Raw genomic sequence first — 22,213 nt, forward strand, 5'->3', positions numbered from 1 at the left:
GCTGCTGATATTTACCCTCTTCTGCTGCTGACGTTATAGGTGTGCTTATACCTGAAGAGAGAATAGGTTATTAGTGAATTATCTGTACCATAATATTACATTAGTACTTACACTTAACCGCCGTGTTTCCTTGGAGGAGACGGCGACATCCCAAGTGGCTCTAGGGTGTCCCGGTCTAGTTCTTTTAAATATTATTTAAGTAAAGATAACTATTTTTATGGCACTTTACATTTATATGTCAGATCAAAAACGCATTCGGCAGGGGTGTCAGAGTCCAGTCGTGGAGGGCCACAAAGTCTGATGGGTTTCATTCCAGCCCAGCTCTTGACTCCTTAATTGGTCTAATTAAACAATTAACTATGCATTGCCAACATTTCCACACTCTGAAATGTTGGAAATGAAAGGTATTGACTACAAATAAATTAGGAAAGTTTAAGATAAGCCTACCTCGGTAACTAATTACATTAAGTAATTGGGAGCTACTGTTGCACCAAAAACAGAAGACTCTGATAACCCTGTTCTAAGGTAATACAACCTACAGCAGGGGTTTTCAAACCGGTCCTGGAGTACCCCCTGCCCTGCTGGTTTTTGTTCCAACCTTAATGACTTAATTGAATGTGATATTGCTTTGTTAGGTCAATTAAGGGTGCAATTAAGCAATTAAGACCTCAGATGGAAAAAAAAAAAAACAGCAGGGCAGGGGGGTACTCCAGGACCAGATTGAAAACCCCTGACCTACAGCAAGTAATCCCATTCTCCCTCACAAGACTCCATTCATCATGACAGTGGCAAAATGCCTCAGAGTAGTAAAACCAAGATATGGTTCTACAAAAAGCAAGTATACTATAACTTGATAAGTGTCTGCTTGACTGAAAGTATGTTGTTGCACCACTCTATAATTTAAAATAAGTAAAACAATGTATTTGATGCAAGGGACATTTAGTTTTCATATTTTTTATTATGCAATTTGTGCATATGTTTCTTTGAGAACACGTGAACTACTATAACAATATGAAACAGTTTCTTTTGTTTTTAAGTTTAGTTCCCCAAGTTTGCAAGCTAATTAGATATGTTCTATCTGATCTAGACAAATCTGATTAAAATGTATCCTTACTTTAACAAGATAAAATAATACTGAAAAACCTCTAAATATAACCAGAATCAGGATTAAAATCCTCTAAAGCACGGGTGTCAGGGCAAACTGCCAGGGGGGTGGGGAGGTGGGGGTCAGTTGCTTTCTCTTTTAAGATTAGTTTTAGAGGGAAGATGCAGTCAAGTCACAGATGTGCAATAATATAATTCAATTATATTACTGAAAATAAGTAATATTAAGCTTATGCTGGATTACTGAAAGAAACAGATAATACCTGATTTCTCTCTTACCTCTTCTCCTTACAGGGCAGTTTAGGGCAGCAATGTTCCAACATCTAATGGAAAGCCTTCCCAGAAGAGTGGAGGCTGTTATAGCAGCAAAGGGGGGACCAACTCCATATTAATGCCCATGATTTTGGAATGAGATGTTTGACGAGCAGGTGTCCACATACTTTTGGCCATATAGTGTAGGACATCAATATGCCTCCCTTGAAACCTACTGTTGTGATTGAAAGCCTGTTTAATAGGGGTGATGGTAAGGCCTTTCTCTTATGGGAAATACACTGCTCAGCCCTAACATTATGACCACCTGCCTAATATTGTGTAGGTCCCCCTTTTGCCGCCAAAACAGCCCTGACCCGTCAAGGCATGGACTCCACTAGACCTCTGAAGGTGTGCTGTGGTATCTGGCACCAAGACGTTAGCAGCAGATCCTTTAAGTCCTGTAAGTTGCGAGGTGGGGCCTCCATGGATCGGACTTGTTTGTCCAGCACATCCCACAGATGCTTGATTGGATTGAGATCTGGGGAATTTGGAGGCCAAGTCAACACTTTTAACTCATTGTTGTGATCCTCAAACCATTCCTGAACCATTTTTGCTTTGTGGCAGGGCGCATTATCCTGCTGAAAGAGGCCAATGCCATCAGGGAATACCATGTCCATGAAAGGGTGTTCATGGTCTGCAACAATGCTTAGGTAGGTGGTACGTGTCAAAGTAACATCCACATGAATGGCAGGACCCAAGGTTTCCTAGCAGAACATTGCCCAAAGCATCACACTGCCTCCGCCGGCTTGCCTTCTTCCCATAGTGCATCCTGGTGCCATGTGTTCTCCAGGTAAGCGACACACACACACCCGGCCATCCACGTGATGTAAAAGAAGATGTGATTCATCAGACCAGGCCACCTTCTTCCATTGCTCCGTGGTCCAGTTCTGATGCTCACGTGTCCATTGTAGGCGCTTTCGGCAGTGGACAGGGGTCCGCATGGGCACCCTGACTGGTCTGCGGCTACGCAGCCCCATATGCAACAAACTGCGATGCACTGTGTGTTCTGACACCTTTCTATCAGACCCAGCATTAACTTTTTCAGCAATTTGAGCTACAGTAGCTCGTCTGTTGGATTGGACCACACGGGCCAGCCTTCGCTCCCCACGTGCATCAATGAGCCTTGGCCGCCCATGACCCTGTCGCTGGTTCACCGCTTTTCCTTCCTTGGAGCACTTTTGATAGGTACTGACCACTGCAGACCGGGAACACCCCACAAGAGTTGCAGTTTTGGAGATGCTCTGACCCAGTCGTCTAGCCATCACTATTTGGCCCTTGTCAAAGTCGCTCAGACCCTTACGCTGCCCATTTTCCCTGCTTGAAGATGATCAGTGTTATTCACTTCACCTGTCAGTGGTCATAATGTTATGGCTGATCGGTGTATAGTGTAGTTGTGTTGGAAAGTATTCACCCCCCTTGATTCAAAACAGTGTTACTCAGAGGTTAATTTAGTTTGAAACCATGTCCTTAACATTCAGGATCAAGGCTAGAAATCCCTGCTGTAACCCCGGCTACTGTACTACAGTTCTCCAAGGCCAGGGCTGGAGACCTATACTGTGTAATACAATATAAGTTATATAATTATTTATTGATCAGATCTTTTCTGAGTTTGTGGAACATCGATTCAGTCCTATAGAGGATATTATAATGATCCTTATCCATAAGGATCTCAGCTAAGATGGGGAGTGTTTAAACTTTTGACAGCTTCTCTATTGTTTCTTGTGAATAATAATAACTTGGAAAAACAGTGAGGTGTGTGGTTTCTTTCTTAGTTGTCTATTTTGTGTTTCATATCCCTGTGCATCTACCACAGCGGGAATGCAGGCACCCTCCTCTTCAGATGGCCAAATGACTCGTCTCTGAACAAAGCGTCTCTGAAAATGTTCAGATTATTCAGAGTTTCTGAATTGTGGACATTTGCCAACAAAGCTGAAACAAGTGGAGTTCAGTGCTAGAGGCTGCAACCCACACGGAACAAGCACAATATCAAGAATAGACTTACAGAAACATAATCTATATGATTTCATAGACATTTTCGACAATTTCCTCATATAGCGCATGTATAAATAATAAAGGGTAGATCAATAATACCGTCATTAGTTTTGTGAGGGAGTTGTGTGCACGCATTTCTAGTGAGAACAGTTTGATTGTGCACAATGTTCAATTACGAGGTTACCCTGAGGACGGGAGTGTTTGCGGCTGCAGGAACGAGCGATCACGTCTACGTCACATTAATTGGCACAAGCGGACAAAGCAATACAATATTACTGGACAAGTTGGAGTTTGTGGCCGGATCTGTAAGTATGATGTTTTGAAAAAAACATTTCCAGGCAAAATGAACTAACCCAGTTCCGAGAGTCTTATCAACACAAAATAATAGCTAGTGGACTGCTAACAAAATGAGGAATCCCTTATTTAATTGGTGTTATATTCTCAATACAGTAGTGGGGGTCTCCAACCCTGGTCCCAGAGATTTACAGTACAGTACAGTGCATTACGGCAGTGCGCTCCATCCCTGGTACTGGAGATCTACAGTGCAGTGTATTACTATATATTAGATATAGTACAGTAAAGCAGTATCCAAGTCACAGCGCAAGTTGTTTTTTTAAAGATGCTACCTGTTTTGACGTAATTGTCCACTACATCGACGGTTTGCGTGATTTACAGATTTCACAATAAATAAGTAAACGAACAAATTAATAAATACATTCGAACAGGGAAATGTCCTGTAGTTGCGCAGGGTTTATATGAATGTACTGCTTGAAAGAATGCGGCGTGATTTACCTATTTAAATAAGGGGATTTCCTCTTATGAGAATTTGCATGAAGTGTAATGATTAAAAGTAATACAGGATCCAGATAATAATGAATTATTTCCCAACCAGAGCGTGTATATATAAGCCGCCCGCAGTCTAAAATTAATATTGTCTATTCTGTGACTGGGAGCGGGTTGATGAGACCGCAAGATGCTCAACTATGAAGTTACAGTGACAACTGGAAACTTTGCTGGCGCTGGCACTAGCGATTACGTCTATGTTACTTTAATTGGCAAAAAGGGAGAAAGCCACCGAGAGTTACTGGATAAGTGTGATTTTCTACCATGCTCCGTGAGTATGTTCTTGAAGATGTCTGAAAAAAAAAAAAAAAAAAAAAAGTGGGAAGCCTGAGGATGGATATTATATTTTTAAAATTACACGTATAATGTTTTGTGTAACGTTAAATAAAGAAAGAAAGAAATGAACATTAAGTTCTTGTTAAAAACAGGCATTGCAGCAGAAATGCCCAACCCCACGTCGTGGAGGAGCCCTGTATTACCTGCTGGTTTTATTTCTACTACAATTGTTAATTGAACTCTTAATTGAAATAAATATTCTAATTTGAACATTGTTGTAGGTCTCAGCTGTTAAACAGGCGCAGATCATTCGGGCGGGGAAAACAAATGGGGCTGCAGCGAAAACTATACACAGGATAGGGGTCGCTTATCAATTACATTTGATGAAGTTCAGAAAAAAAATTAATATGACTAAATCAGAAGATTTGATTGATCTTTGCTTAACCAAAGCTTCTAGCTAGGATTTTTTGTGAAATTAACTCGTATACTCATTGGTACGAATTTATGAGGCGCAAAATGTGAAACAATGCACCTTTTAGTAGTTATTTTTTTTAAATATTTAACTTAAATCTTGTGTGTTTTTCTGTTTTGTTTACCCTTGCCTTTTTCCACATTTATACATATTTCGGTTTTTAAATAAATGCTAAATTTTATTTTTAAATCTAAAGGTTAAATCTGGGTTTTGGAGACCCGCACCGTGATCCTGTATACAAACATGCTGTATTATCGAAAACATGCATGGATAGATATCCTATCAATAGTTATTTTTATATTTAAAACATGCAATACATTGCATTACACACAAAAATGTGTCTTAATGTGTCTGCATTCGAACCCCAGTCTGATTACACTGTTAAGGAGCTTATTAAGGAGAAATACAAATAATAATATTTTTGATCTATCACCAGTACACTGACTCAGTTGATTAAGTAGACAATGTTTATTAGCAACAGCTTTTCTCTGACTAATGAATCATTCAATAAATCTGACATATGCAACCAGTTAACAGATCAAATATTCACATATCCCTGTGATCACCCAGATGAAGGTTAGTTTTAAAGTAGCCAACAGTTTAATGTTTAACTAACAGTTTGCTAATGACTCATAATTGTATTCTAATTTAATTACTTGGTGCTTGGTAATGAAGAGCCTACTTTGCATCAGCAACACTGACTCAATGACAAACAAGTCATTCATAAGAAGACACCTGATGCCACCTTTATTCATAGCAACTAGTTTCTAAGTAATTAATCATTTGATTGTTAATCATAAATATAATAATAAATTATGTGTCAGACAGTCATTCATGCAATGGTATGCAAAATCATGATCCTACTAAACGGCTACTTCAATTAGGGTACAATCATTTAGCAATCAATTACTTATTTATCAATCATTGGACACCTGTTTGGAAGTTGAAAACAATGATCAATAAATTAAATTAAATGATCAATATGTTTTGATTTTAAATGTAGCCAGAAACATAATCAGAAAGTAGCAACAGAACTTGTCAAGGAGTATTAACCCAACTCCAACCACTGAATCTATTGAGAGCCTCAGAATATAGGTATAGAGGACACTTACACATTAATAGTGTAGTAAGAACATTTACTTAAACTCCAATAGAGAATACTACAATAGAGGTACTACAATAGAGATACTACAGACCAGGTATTCCAAAACTGTTCAAAAGGTCTACCAAAAACAGACAAACTTATGTGTGAGTGTGAGTGTGGGTGAGAGAGTAAGCGTGTGATTGATTGATTGATTGATTGAGTGAGTGTGTGGGTGTGTGTGTGTGAGGGAGTGTATTGAATGAATGTGTGTGCCCTGTGGCCTACATTGCAGACATCTCTTTTTCTCACCTTGACCTTCCTCTCAGTTTTGGATCTCAAAAAATTGATCCATTTTCTGTTCTGATCTCAACAAGTCTGGGCAAATTACTGAGTAGGCACCAATCAGAGGCAGCGTTTTTATGATGTCATCATGTAAACTTCTCACAAAGTATTTTACAGTATTTTTAAAATACAAAATACAAAACACTAAAGTATTTTGATACAAAATATGAAGCCACTTTCATCAACGCTATCAAATACAAATTACAAAATCCTATTTTGTATTTGAAATTCTTATTTTAAATACATGTATCATAAATACTGCCCATCCCTGCAAACAAGAAATAGCTCCTATAGATATATGGTCATGTCTGAGTTTCCCCCCAGGACAATGAGATAATTTACATACAATAAGCCACTGTAGTCCTGCAATGAAGGAGAAATGGTCTGTGTGTGGGGGCAGGGGGTGTGCTGTGAGTGGAGAGAGTACTGTGGAAGTCCTTGTACCACCTATCACATAGTAGCACAGTGGCCAAAAGCTCAGCTGCTTCTCAAGTCTGTGACTGACCATATTGACAGAGGCGGTGCTATAATAACAATAATTAAAATAATAAAACAATAAGAATTACAATAATATTAACACTACAAATACCACATTTACTACATATTTACTGCTAATAATAATATTATTATTAATTATTAGTATTAATAATTGTTTTCGTATTAATTAATTGCACAATCTACTGAAATAAGATATTTCTGTTAATCTTTTCATAAGATATATACATAATAGTTTTTAGACTTAAAACTAAACCGTACAATATATTTGCTCAAACAAAATTAATAGTAAATAATACTATTGCAGGCCATATATCATTAATTGAATTTGTTTTCTATCATTAATATATATGTGAGGAATAAAGGAACACGTAAAAACTAGAATTAACCATACTGTACTGTAATGTAGCTTTTTAAGACCAGTGCTGGAGACCCCTGCTGTTCTGTCCTGTTCTGTATTGTACTGTAGAGCTCTAGGAACAGTTCTGGAGAGCCCTGCTGTACCAAACTGTTCTGTAGCTCTTCAATCTTGGTTTCTTGTTTTCATTTCTTGTACAGGTACACAAGTGCAACGTGAGCTCCTCGGTGGAAATCGGTGACATCATTCTAGTGAAACTGCAGAAGCAGAAAGGTGGCTTGTTACATCACTGGTTCTGTTCCAGTCTGACGGTCAAGGGAACCAATGGGACAGTTTACAGCTTCCCTTGTTACTCCTGGTTCTACGACTCTGGGGTCCTTGAACTGAGAGAGGGAACAGGTAAGGCCTGGCTGTGGCGGTGTCGTGTGTTTAAATGCAATGTCTTGAAATAAATTAAGTAAGGAATGTGACCTGTAATGACCTCTACTTGGATCTAAAGTCCAGCATGTATGGATATCAGACTGGGCTCTATATTATAGTCCAGAGCGAGCTGTCTCTAATCTGGGCCCTATACCATAGTCCACACAGTGCTGGCTCCATTCTTGGCCCTATACTGTAGTCCACACTTTGCTGGTTTCAATTTAGGGCCTATACTGTAGTCCACACTTCTGGCTCTAATCTGGGTCATATAATTATGACCCTGTATTTCACACAACTATATTTTTTGTATTATTGTATTTCAACTCCTATGCCTAGATGACCCTGTAGATGATATAAATGACCCTGCCGGCACTCCAGTTATAGTAATTGGATTCACAATTAAGAAATCAACACATTGCACTTTGAATAAGTAGAAAAATAAAAGGAGTCAAGGAGGGGAGGGCTGCTCCAGGATTTGCATAATGGACAGAGGCATTATTATTATTATTATTATTATTATTATTATTATTATTATTATTATTATTATTATTATTATTTATTTCTTAGCAGACGCCCATGTCCAGGGCGACTTATAAAATGTAAGTGCAATACAAAGTGCGATAATACAGTGCAGTTCAAGGCATAATAATTCACAATTTACACAAGTGTATATGAGATATACAGTAAACAGTATATAATACATGCTGGGAGTAGCCCCCTTGTAGGAGATGGACAGGACTGGGGGGTGAGTGGGAGCATGTAAATAGTTTAACTACTATGTTTAAATTTGTAATATCGTCCTGTGAGCCCCAGACCCTTCTATGTTCACCCTTGTCTGTCCACCCTGGCTTCGTAGGTAGGAGTCCAAAACCGCCCTGTCTGTATTTCTCTAAGTGTCAGTTCACTGCTGTTGTTTTTTTTTAAGAATGCATGAGCCAACATGTTGAATAAAGAGCTGTTTTTGCCTTTATACTGGACTCTGCACCTTGTCTGAACCCACAAATGCTTGAAAGCAACACATTGGTGTCAGGATCTGGTGAGAGATGGCTGACTCAGCGAAGTAAAGGCGAGCAGCATCGAGGATGACCGAAGCAGATGAGCTAAAGGAAGGAGGGAGGGACAACAAGTGGTGGCTTATTTTAGCAGGGCCCTCAGCTGGGCGGAGCGCAATTACTGCATGACCCGGTGGGAGCTCCTGGCTGTAGTCACGGAGATCCACCACTTCCACCCCTTCCTGTACGGCACCAGGTTCAGGCTGTGGACGGACCATGCCTCACTGACCTGGCTTCTGAAATTTAAGGAGCCAGAGAGACAGATGGCTTGGTGGCTTGAGGTCCTGCAGGGCTATGACTTTTCAGTGGAGCACAGGGCAGGGAGGTGACACATGAACGCTGACCTCTCCCAGAGCCAGAGTGTAGGCACTGCAACCTGATGGAGGAGAGGAGTCAGGCTTGCTCCTGGGTGAGATGGTAAGTTCTGTCTCCCTCACCATGGAGGAACTGCTGGGGGTGAGCCTGGAGGAGCTGGCTTGCCAGCAGGCAGAGAACCCCGAGATTGGGCTGGTGCTCCGCTGGAGAGGTCTGAAGGAACTCGCCCCCAACTCCTGAGCTGTCAAGGCCCTCTGTGCTCATTCAGACGCCTTGATGGTAATCGGTGGTATCCTCTATCGGGGGTGGCAGGCAGCCTCCAGTGGGGAGACCTGGTGGCAGCAGGTGGTCCCCCTAGCTCTCTGTACAATAAAGCCTCAGTTTTGTTTTGGAACCTTCTGTTTATTTTCATTTATTTCAACCACGACCACAAAAGCTGAGGCCACCACATTTGGTGTCAGAAAAACGGATTTGAACCACATGTGTGGGAGAAAAGAAGAATGGCCGCGCCATCGACCAGGAAGGAGCAGCTGCTGGGAGCCATGCCATGGAGTCACCCAGAGGGAAAGAGTGTGAGGAAAAAATTGGAGGAGATTCAGCGGGAAGTGGGGAAGAAAAGAGAGGTGCAGTGACATGCTGTGCAATGGTGGAGAAAGGAGACTGGCTAGTGCACGATGTTGCCACCAGCGGAAGTGGAAGACCGTACGAGCAGCATGACAATGTGGCCTGCGCAGAAGATGTGTCGGCCGGAAAGCCCAGATGGGAATGCTTTTTGGCCAAAGTGGAACAGAGTGCATGGATTGCCGATATGCAGCTCTTACAGCTGGTCAAGAGACTGAACCTGCCCGCCATCAGGTCTGTGTTGCCTAACACTCGATGCTGTGCTTAACCACACCAAGTTTGTGGAGGGTATCCTGGGGGAACATTCGCCGCATCCCACCGCTGCTACGCCGCCGCTGCTACGCCGCCGCTGCTACGCCACCGCTGCTACGAAACCGCCCCACTGCAACCAAGCCAATCAAGCCCCCACAACCCAGCAACAACCGCAAGTGATGGAGGATACCACACCGGTGCCAAAGAATCCCAACACCCGCATCTGTTGGCAGTGCGGACAAAGAGGGCATATCCTCCGTGACTGCTGTACAGTCCGACCTGCGCTGCTGTCACCCCAGCCGGGAAGCGCTCTGGGGCTGGTGTAAGAGGGATGCCACTGGCCCAGAGAGACATCCCAATCCTATCCTCTTCTTCCTCCTCTTTTTCATCTTCCTCCCCGATCGTCTTCTCCTCATCCTCACCGTCTTCGCCTACCATGCTGGCAACACCAGGTCCAGTCGTGCCCCCAAAGCTGCTCTGCCCAGCCACCAGGTGAGTCCCTTTGATGTAATGATTGTTATGTCATGCTTCATGTCAACGGTGTTCCCTGCTGTGCCCTGCTGGACACTGGCTCCACCGCCACCCTCATCAACCCAGGCCTACTGAGAGAAGGCAAGCGACTGCAACCAGCGCGGGCTTCCCTCACAACTGCAAGCAGCGAACAGGCCATCATGCATGGTTGGGCCTGGATGCGCCTAGACATAGGGGGCCACACCTTTCGCCATGAAGTATGGGTCACCGCCATCCAAGAGCCTCTTATCCTGGGGTTGGAATTTTTGCAGCTAGCTGGAGGCTACAGGTGTGTTCCTCAAACCGGGAAGACAGTTGTGGGCCCTGCTGCATGAGTTTCACCACAGAACTCACGTCGTACAGCATCACATTGACACAAGGGAAGCCTGCATCATCAAACAATGGGGCAAAGACGATTGAGTAATTCATGGTGGGGGGGTCCTCCCCCAGAAGATTTTGACAGCTGGAGACCTGAAATTCTGAGTCATTTCGAAGTCAAAAAACAGCTCAAAATCTCAATGAAATCAGGCAGATTTGGACTCAAACTTATCTTTGCTTCACAACCACATATCACCAGCGAAAAATCACACATCAACCGACATTATATATGCAAACTAGACACGGTTTCTGGTGCTGGTCAATCACAGATCTGTGTCAGTGGGTCTCTGTGATTGAAATGGGTGAGGATGCACAACTCCTGATGTGTGCGCTGCTAGAAATATGCATCTGTGAAGGGATACTTCAGTCTGCATTGGCCGCCTATTGACGACCCCTGATCTAGACCATCTCCTGGTCCATGGGAGAAGCTTTAATGACGCCCTCTCAGCGCTGTGGAAGGTACTGGATCGACTGTGCCCGGGCGGCTTCAAGCTGCACCTGGAGAAGTGTCGGCTGCTGCAGCGAGATGTCTCCTTCCTGGGTCACTGGGTCAGCCAGGCCGGCATCGCCAGCAAGGAGGACAAGGTCGAGGCTGGCCACCCCCCGCCAAACTCTGCTAGTTGTGGGCTTTCCTTGGCCTCGCCAAACGCTGAGCAAAGCTAATCACATCAGCTGTGTCACCTGATGGAAGCTGCTCGCTGTTGTGGAGGCAACCCTCCACTTTCGCCACTACCTGTGTGGGCTGCCCTTCACAATCAGGACAGACCATGCAGCACTGCGTTGGTTAATGTCCTTCAAGGAGCCGGAGGGGCAGGTGGTGCGTTGGATCGAACAGCTCCAGTCCTTCCAGTACACCATCCAGCACCAGAAGGGGGAGGCCCACCTGAACGCTGATGGCCCTTGTTCTGGCTGCACGTGAAAGGAAGTCCGGGAGCAGGAATTGATGGGGGAGGCGGCACTCACTTGCCGAGCTCTGCTTTCACCATCGGGGCCTGACTGGCAGGCCTGCCAGGAGCAAAACCCTGAGCTCCGAGAAGTCCAACGGTGGGTGGTCAAGGGTCGTAGGCCAAGCTGGGAAGAGGTCGTTGTGGAGTCGGTAATCTGCAGAGCCTGTGGTTCCAGTGTCAGGGGTTGGCCCTGCTGCGTCGCCAGGGAATGGAGCCGGCCAACGGTGAAGAACAGTGTCAGATTGTCCAGGGGACTTCTGAGACGAGGTGCTGGCAGCAGGTCTACGTCTTTTCATCATGCACACTTCATCACGGGGTACATTTCATCACCCAGTGGCCCGCCAAGGGGTGGCCAAGGGGTGGCCAAGGGGGGCCACTGCCACACTGATCGCTAGCCCCCCCACTGGCCCCCCCTCACAAGTCGCATCTAACTATCACTGTGGTAGCACCACGGATAAAATACACCCCGCCTTAGCACTGTGGACAAAACACCATCTGCATCGCACACTACACTAGTCTCTTTTGATTTAGATTGAATATTCTTTAATGACCTACGATTCCAAACAGACTTTTATGAAATCCAACATTTTTCAAATCTTTAATTTCACCCACCCCTTAGTTCTAATGTTTTTCAACACTTAAATTTCTCTCATTTTTATCGATTAATGCATCGCTCACTCTGCAGTGTGAAGGAAGCCGTTTATATATGATCTAATATTCCAGTAATACATATTGGGAGGAATACTTACATATGAACCAGTATATAAACTTAATGTGCAGTACACCAGGTGATTATTTGTAGTTTGTGGTCACTCAATGTAAGTTTTTGTTGTTGTTGTATTAAATAATAATAATTAATCATGAGAGAGAGATAAGGAGAAGGGGGGAATATTATTATCATTATTATTATTATTATTATTATTATTATTATTATTATTATTAACTAGTCCCGAGAGAGAGAGACGGGCAGGAGGCATGCTGGTTCTAGTGGGGTGCTGGAGGGGGCATTGCCCCCTCAAATGTTCGTCTTAACCCCTCAAATAAAAAAACTTTTTCACTCGCTGACAACTTAAAAAAATCACATGTGTGTAGCACTGCGGACAAAACACCATCAGCACAAGCCCACCCCCCAACCCCAGCACTGAAGGCAAAACACAAACTCTGCCACTGCCCCCAAACATTTTTACAAAGCCCCTTGAATCATAGCAGTCTAGAACCGGGCCTGGGAAGAGAGGGTTTATTCAAAATAGAGCTATAGCGATATCAATTGTAACCCCTTCCTTATTGAGAGCGAATACACACCAGAGTCACAAAAGTGGTTGTGTATACAGGTTGGAGGAGGACACACTAGCAGTAAAAGTTTGGGCATTTTTAGAGAACACCTGCTTGATTTACAGGTGGGTCACCAAATGTTCCAGTGGCTGTAAAAAACTGTGCCACTTGACCTTAGTGACCTTAAATACTCACCAGAGTCACCAAAGTGGATTTCACAGGATCCCGGTGCAGTGCCGTGACTAGTTAACAATAAACTGGAGGATAATAATCGGATCATAGCAGCCGATGTTATTAATATTTTATGAACAGCTGGACGGTGTTTCAGGCTGTCGTTTTGTGAATGGTGTGCAGGACAATCCGCAGACAGTGTGAAGGCGAACATGATTCAGTTAACGTGGGCCCATTTACAAGTTAAATTAATTAATCAATAAATACAGCAGATCTGGGTTTCCCTCTAAAACATATAGGACTGGTTTAATAAATGCATCCATAAGTCTATAAACGCCATGACTGAGACGCGCACACTTTAGTTCAGTTATAACATGCTATATTGTAGCTGGATGATTAATCGTGAAACTTCAAATGTAAATGTACGCGCCATGCAGAAGCCCTATACTTGCTCTGTGAGCAGCAGTGCACATGCTCCATTGACAGTGACACGTTTTGCACTGTGAGCGAGTGATCACACACTCCCTTAGGCAGAATCCTAGCGGTCACTGAATTCGTCCTAAGTGGGCACCACTTTGGATGGGCGGTTCCCCTAGCATTTGCCTATTGTGCCTATGCCACGGGCCGGCCCTGATAGTGCCAGCAGCAGTCTAAACACTACACCAGCAACTCAGGTAACACACAATGTCGCCAGCCCAACACCAATACAAAATATTTAATTTAAAAGGAAAGTTATGAACTTGCTGAGCCGATCAGAGGACAGGCAGACGAGCTAGATCATCTGCGATCTTCAATTGTTTATCAAAATGTGCGCATATATACTCACCTAAAGGATTATTAGGAACACCTGTTCAATTTCTCATTAATGCAATTATCTAACCAACCAATCACATGGCAGTTGCTTCAATGCATTTAGGGGTGTGGTCCTGGTCAAGACAATCTCCTGAACTCCAAACTGAATGTCTGAATGGGAGAGAAAGGTGATTTAAGCAATTTTGAGCGTGGCATGGTTGTTGGTGCCAGACGGGCCGGTCTGAGTATTTCACAATCTGCTCAGTTACTGGGATTTTCACGCACAACCATTTCTAGGGTTTACAAAGAATGGTGTGAAAAGGGAAAAACATCCAGTATGCGGCAGTCCTGTGGGCGAAAATGCCTTGTTGATGCTAGAGGTCAGAGGAGAATGGGCCGACTGATTCAAGCTGATAGAAGAGCAACTTTGACTGAAATAACCACTCGTTACAACCGAGGTATGCAGCAAAGCATTTGTGAAGCCACAACACGTACAACCTTGAGGCGGATGGGCTACAACAGCAGAAGACCCCACCGGGTACCACTCATCTCCACTACAAATAGGAAAAAGAGGCTACAATTTGCACAAGCTCACCAAAATTGGACAGTTGAAGACTGGAAAAATGTTGCCTGGTCTGATGAGTCTCCATTTCTGTTGAGACATTCAGATGGTAGAGTCAGAATTTGGCGTAAACAGAATGAGAACATGGATCCATCATGCCTTGTTACCACTGTGCAGGCTGGTGGTGGTGGTGTAATGGTGTGGGGGATGTTTTCTTGGCACACTTTAGGCCCCTTAGTGCCAATTGGGCATCGTTTAAATGCCACGGCCTACCTGAGCATTGTTTCTGACCATGTCCATCCCTTTATGACCACCATGTACCCATCCTCTGATGGCTACTTCCAGCAGGATAATGCACCATGTCACAAAGGTCGAATCATTTCAAATTGGTTTCTTGAACATGACAATGAGTTCACTGTACTAAACTGGCCCCCACAGTCACCAGATCTCATCCCAATAGAGCATCTTTGGGATGTGGAGGAACGGGAGCTTCGTGCCCTGGATGTGCATCCCACAAATCTCCATCAACTGCAAGATGCTATCCTATCAATATGGGCCAACATTTCTAAAGAATGCTTTCAGCACCTTGTTGAATCAATGCCACGTAGAATTAAGGCAGTTCTGAAGGCGAAAGGGGGTCAAACACAGTATTAGTATGGTGTTCCTAATAATCCTTTAGGTGAGTGTACATACAGAAGAAGAAATAAAGAATAATAAAATTAACTTTTCGCAAAATACACTGTGTGAACTGGAGTATACACCGATCAGCCATAACATTGACCACCTACCTAATATTGTGTAGGTCCCCCTTCTGCCACCAAAACAGCCATGACCCATCAAGGCATGGACTCCACTAGACCTCTGAAGGTGTGCTGTGGTATCTGGCAGCAAGACGTTAGTAGCAGATCCTGTAAGTCCTGTAAGTTGCAAGGTGGGGCCTCCATGGATCGGACTTGTTTGTCCAGCACATCCCATAGATGCTCGATTGGATTGAGATCACTTATGCAGTACATTAACTAGCCTATACTAAAACATATGCTACACAAGTTTCAATGTGGTGTGCATTGAAAGGACAGTAGTACACATTTTGCAATTTGTTTGATGGACCTGCCACTGCATCCAAGATGTCAACAAGGGTACAGTATTTTTCCTGCTGGATGATAGCTTGCTGTCTAAGTTATGCTGGTACAGGTGGTCCTTAACAAATTGATCTTATGGAGGGGTTGCTACTGCAAATGGAGAAGTAATTTAGTTAATTAACTCTGTCCTGTGATTTGTCCTTTATTTGTTGAATAAGGGCTGTCTTTACAGATGCTTATTTGTTACTCGTACTCTTTGGTTCCTAGCTAAGAAATCAAATGAGGATACTCTCTCCGTTCTGAAGAAACACAGGAAGAATGAGCTGGCCCAACGCAAGAAGGAGTACAAGTGAGTGAAAACCAATCCAGTTTAAGTACAGTAAATCAATAAATAAGTAAATAATATTGTTACCAATAGAGCACTGCATTGTAGATTCAGAAAAATAAATTTAAAAGATTCATAGAGTAATGCCTTCAGTCAAATAGCTTTAGACTAGGGTCATTGATAGACATAAAGCTCTACTGGGGCACAGGCCCCCCATTACTCATATCGCTTTTCTTGAAAGCCTGCACAATGCACTATACAAACTTCCCTTGCTTAACCCACTATTCCTACACTGCAACAAGTATTGGGAAAGGTAAACATGTAGAGATATTGATCTTTATGAAAATATGTATTTATCTTCAACATAGGGCTGTGTGATATGACGATATATATCGTATGATGATAGAAAAACTTCTATAATTTCATATTATGCTCTATCGTTTATATTGTGGTGTCGCAAATCCCACTCTTTACGGCAATATTTTTCGTCATTAGGATGCTTTGCGTTCTTCCCGGTTCTTCCACACGTGCTGGATGCAGCAAGAATCAGGGATTGTTAGGGATGAAACATCCGAGTTTGCAAATAAAAAGGCTGTAGGAAAAATTACGATTTTTCGACCCTTTCCCGTGGTTGTAGAGGCCCGGAGACAGCAGCCCCTTGTGGCTGAGGATGGTGTGAACTCATACCCATTGGAATTTTTCGAATATCTCTTGTAGTTTTTTCTTATGAATTTTTGAAAAATCTGAATTTCCGTTGCATTCTACCTTTTTGGCGGCTAGGGGCGCTGTGGTATTGTGCGGACATCCCACTTTGCGTATAAACCTATGGGCATCCAAGATTAGAAGGTGAAACCTTAAACCCCTGTCAACAGGAAGTCCAAGATGGTGATGGAAGTCCAAGTTCGTGATAATTTGGAGTCGATCGGATCATGGGAAGTATGTTTCCGACACACCTTTTGTCTAAAATGCGACATTGTGTTTTGCGCCCGAGTGTCACTTTGAAAAGTTCCTAAAATCTGCCCCTTTTCCATACTAAAATTCCCTAACTCCCATATAAAGGCAAACATTTCATGGGTCCAAATGGAAATGTTACTATTTAGGCCATTTCTGGTGTAAGTAAAATTCCAGACACCACGGCCCCTTGTGGTAGACGTCCATCTAGCCATTTGGAATAATGTAAAAATCTCTTGTTATGAATTTTTGAACAAGCATACATTTGTTGCACTACACCTTTGCCTGCCAGGGGGCACTGGACTGGAATGGAGTCATCCAGCATAGCCCTGGAGTCCAGTGTGAGCATGAGCCAAAACTTTACAATGGGAAGCTAGCTTGCCAGGGTGCCACACACCACTTGTCTGATGTGATGTGTGTGCAAGACGGTGTTCATGAGCAGTGTCACATTGACAAATTTGTAAAATCTGCCCCTTTCGTGGTAGGTGTCTGAAATGTACAGTCAGTCCATAGTACAGTGGCAGTGTGCACCTAAAATTTGGAGTGGATCGGATCATGGGAAGTGTGTTTCTGACACACCCGTTGTCTGATATGCAGTGTTTCACGCCCGAGTGTCACTTTGAAAAGTTCCTAAAATCTGCCCCTTTTGAGCCAGCGGTCTGAAATTTGGTACATTTATGCCAGAGTAGCCTACGGTGAGAGCGTGTGCCTATAATTTGGAGTCGATCGGATCATGGGAAGTATGTTTCCGACACACAAATTGTCTACACGAGTGTGCACACATTGTGTTAGTGAGTTAGAGTTCAATATCACAACTCTGGCCGTGGCAGCAGTGAAACAAGTTTACACGACTGTTTGTACATTGTGTGAGGTTGACAGTGATGTAAAACCCGTGTTTGGACGTGGCAGCAGTGAAACTGGCTAACACGAGTGTGTGCACATTGTGTTAGTGAGTTAGAGTTCAATAACACAAGTTTGGATGTTTCCGTCACATAGGCTTATATGTGTCTCTGGACTGCCAGTATATCAGGGCACAATATCACGACAATGGCCGTATCATCACGATGTTAGATGTCAGACTTGGATGAGAGCGCCCCCAGTGGCCAAGTCCGGCATCCAAGTTCGCGTATAAGAGACAGGGTCCAGGCTCCCATCTTTTATACACAAACTTGGACGTGGAGTCCTAAATCTTGATGCCGCGTCCAAGAATGAGTATATTTCAATGGGCCATCGTCCAAGATTGTGACCCTGTGATCCATAACCCTAAATGTGCATCAGAAACACAAACGGACATGGAGGAGAGTGAACTGACACAGAATAACCAACATAACCAAGAGATACTTTAATGCGCAAGCGCACACGTTGCGCCCCGCTCTCGTCGCCGGGCTAAACTTGACCTGCAAGCACCCCCACCCCCGCTAAATTAGATTGATATAAAATTAATAATAACGTTTGTTTGCATTTTAATAAATTGGAAAGCAATGCAAACACATGCAGTAAGTATCATTATCTTTTTAGTAAGATGAAGTGGTCCAACAGTTTTATTATTATTATTATTATTATTATTATTATTATTATTATTATTATTATTATCATTATTATTATTATTTTGCATTAACACGTGCTGTACTGGTAAGCAGAATCGAGACGTGACAGTCAGAGGAGAAATGTCTCTGTCCAGCAGATGCTAAATGCGCCACTATAAACACGGATGTGGTAAATCTACCTGAATCTATACCATTTTACAGCGCATGTGTTGTGTGATTATTATTACTTATTGTTATTGTTGTTATGTGAAAGTAAATCATAATGTGTGTGTATATATATATCGTCCAAACTTCTAAAAATATCGAGATATTATTTTTAAGTCATATCGCCCAGCCCACCTCAACATACTGTACATGAACATTCTCAACACATTTTACGGCATAAAAGCCATACACTGTATATGCAAATAATAAAACCGGAGAGAAAACTTTCTTGCACATTTGCATTCTTCTACATTACACAATGATAATGAATAATTACAGCTTTTTCAAGAATTTACAATTACAACATTTCATGAAAACAGTCACTTTATGACTAACAACTGAAATAAAGAGCATATAGACGATACAGACTTTTTCTTTGCCATCGTTGTTAGACTTCACCACCACTTCGACGCAGGGTAAACCACAACAGGAACTTTTGAGAACACAAACTTCAGGCTGGAGCGACTTCACTTACACTCTAACAGTCTCCACACTAACTGCTCCCCTGCACTGTACTCCTACTCTAAACTGAACTATTCCCATGCACTGTACTCCTACTCTAAACTGAACTATTCCCATGCACTGTACTCCTACTCTAAAATGAATTACTCCCAGACTCTTCCGTCCGGGAACTGGGCACCCCTATTTATGTCCTCTGGCCCTGTGACTGTCTCCCCCAATCACGGTGCCTCCCGTGTTCCCACGCACGGCCAACCTTTAACCACGGAACTACCCCACTAAACTTACCTGCTCTAAACAGCCCATCCCCCAACACATACATACACCTATATACATGCACCCCCCAGTCCCAGATTGCTACAATATTCTAAAAGTAAACTAAGTATTTCCCAGTTGTTTAAAAGTCTTGTCCATTGCCAAGTCCAAACTGAGTTGGTTCATTTTTTGAGCATTAGACTGTACCGCCTATTCTTCATTTTGGCAAAACGGTCAATCACTTGACTGACTCAATTTACAAAGTTCTTCCCTCTCAACCGATAAGACAGCAACATGGTGAACCCTGTCTTGTCCCATTGTGCACCTCAGCCAAGTGTCGTTTCTAACATAATTGGTGTAAGTTTAAACTGACATTTGAAACTCATCAAGTTTACTTGCAACAACAACTTAAAACAAGACAAACTATAGTCCTTTTCAGTCGCTAGGTAATTAGCACACAGCAGACATAGTTACTGCCAACTGTTTATGTAATGTCCTAAACTAGCGCTAGTGAATTAAATTATTAATTTCATATCTGAAAGATTGATTCATGGTTATTATACACAATTAAAGACAGTACTACAGAACACAAAAATGTGTTTATTTTCACTGCGATTCCATAGACTTGACAGAGACTTTGTCACAAACAACTTGACTGAGCGAAGTGAGGGGATTATAAAGGGAACAGGACACCAGGTTGGGAGGTGCAGGACGAATGGGAACAGAGGGAGAGAAAAAGGTCTTTAGACCCATATCTCACTGATGGAAGAACAAATTCCTAAGCATTCTTGTTAATGACAAGATCATTTAGTGAGCACAGTACAAGACCAAATACATTCTGCCATATCAATCAATATTGCAATTTAAATGTTTTGATTAAATGATTGTGTGTTATTTGCATGTATTTCAATGTAACTGTGTGTTATCCTTTATTATCCTGGTGAAGATCTGTTCTAGATCAAAATGTTAATTGGTCTCTAATTTAACTAAATGTTTTGGGGCATATATGGAAAGGTTGAGAAAGCAGAAATATATATAATTAACTACTGAGTGACATGTTGTCTCTGACTGGTATGTTCCCCTGTCAGTGTCCTCTTCTTTTGTGTTTGTTTATGAACACTAAAAAGGTGTAAATGCAGTTGATGTACAGCTCTAAACCCCCAAACAACATAAACAAATAAACAGACATATAGGCCTAGACCAAATCAAAACTGATCGCAATCAATTAAACCACATTGGGATACAGGTTTTTAGTTTACGATTCACAGGCAGGTCATGGTTTTGATTTGGTCTTGGCCTAAATTGTCTCCAGATCTATTCATACCCTCAATGTCTTTAAATTGAAGATTAAAGGCAGGTTATGGCGGAATAAATTAATATTGAAAGTCAGCTAAACTAAAATGCACTGCTGCTGGTCCCATTACTTTTGATGATAAAGTGTTGTACTTCCCTGTCTTTTATGTGTCTTTCTCCAGGTGGACTACTCTCATTAAAGGAATCCCTAGATGCTCAGATATTGTTGATGTGTCCAAAATCCCTCCGAACATGCAATTTTCATTTACCAAGAACATGGAATTTAAACTGAACTCCATTATAGCGTAAGCTCTTGATATTACCCTTAAGAGCCCAGTGTGACCTCTATATTACATACCTTTTTACAGGCTTGACAGAAATACTGTATATGATCCCATTTAGCAGCCCTCTGTGTGATATATATCAAAACATGATGCAATTTACAAATTCCAATTTACACAAGTTTATAGGAAATATGCAGTAAACAATACAAGTCTAACATCCTAGATTGTAAAAGCTGATAAGTGCAGATAAGATGTTAATTCAAAGTTAATGGAAAGGGGGCATAGGGGAAATCAAAATAAACAATACAAGTACTAGTAATGCAAAGCAAGAAGTATTACAAAACATTGTATAAGTGCAATTTTACAGGAGAATAAAAGTATAGTCTGAAAAGTAATCTAATTGAGTAATTGCCGGACGGAGGTGAGGGACTCGGCTGTTTTGACTTCAATGTCATGTCTTCAAACAATAAGACTTTGTGAAAACACCAATTTTAAGACACTGTCAAAAATCTTATCAAGAAACCTTATAAAAAGACACAGCTCCCTTGGGATTCAAGGAGTCATGGTAAATGGAGAAAGATTTACAACACCGTAAGCTCAGGGGTAATAAAGATCTCTCTCACGTCCGAGTTTAAGAAACGTTTTTTGCTGCGATCAACAATAACCACACACTGCAAAAGCATTGCTTAGTCGAAATAATATACTTACAAGACAAATACCCAGTGTGCTATCTCATAAGAGTAATTACGTCTTCATATTAATTTTGCAATAGTTTGGGGCATATGCATAGATTCTGTAATAAATGGTACATCTTTGAAATCCTGACCTTTAAAATTATACTGTTTCAAGCACAAGCTCAGCTGATGGTCTTCTGGATTGTTCAGTTACCTGTCTTCTTTAGCTCACTTCTTATATGTCAAGAATAAAAATACAGGCACACACAACCTCACCCGAACAAAGTGTTCCCTGGGGTTAGGGTATATCTTGTTAAACCTTAAAATGTGGATCCTTCAGTTGATTGGGTCATCTTTTACAGGAAGGTGGAGATGTGTTTTGAAGGTCATGACCTGATTAGGGAATCCTGGGAGATCCTGGAGAAGCTAATGAAAGCTGTGCATATAAAACAACTTACAGGTAGGTCACATCTAATTGCACATCACATTTATGCAACCAGTCCAGTTTCTTAGATTAGTGCTTGTGTATGTACTATGAAAGTAAGGAGTAAGTGAGGTTCAAAACTTACTCT

The 22,213-nt window shown here is 42.2% G+C and overlaps 1 protein-coding gene across 1 annotated transcript in view; it reads left to right on the top strand.

The window, feature by feature from the left end:
- Positions 1-3,401: 3,401 nt before the first annotated feature.
- LOC136764558 (polyunsaturated fatty acid lipoxygenase ALOX15B) overlaps positions 3,402-22,213 on the top strand; it is a 37,285-nt gene continuing 18,473 nt past the window's right edge. Inside the window, exons 1-5 of the mRNA XM_066718724.1 lie at positions 3,402-3,713; positions 7,479-7,677; positions 15,917-15,998; positions 20,866-20,988; positions 22,004-22,101. Coding sequence (XP_066574821.1) covers positions 3,573-3,713; positions 7,479-7,677; positions 15,917-15,998; positions 20,866-20,988; positions 22,004-22,101 — 643 coding nt within the window. The 5' untranslated portion in view covers positions 3,402-3,572. The remainder of the gene's footprint in view (positions 3,714-7,478; positions 7,678-15,916; positions 15,999-20,865; positions 20,989-22,003; positions 22,102-22,213) is intronic.

The sequence above is a fragment of the Amia ocellicauda genome, chromosome 12 (genome assembly GCF_036373705.1).
Source record: "Amia ocellicauda isolate fAmiCal2 chromosome 12, fAmiCal2.hap1, whole genome shotgun sequence".
In the NCBI taxonomy this organism is placed as follows: domain Eukaryota; kingdom Metazoa; phylum Chordata; class Actinopteri; order Amiiformes; family Amiidae; genus Amia; species Amia ocellicauda.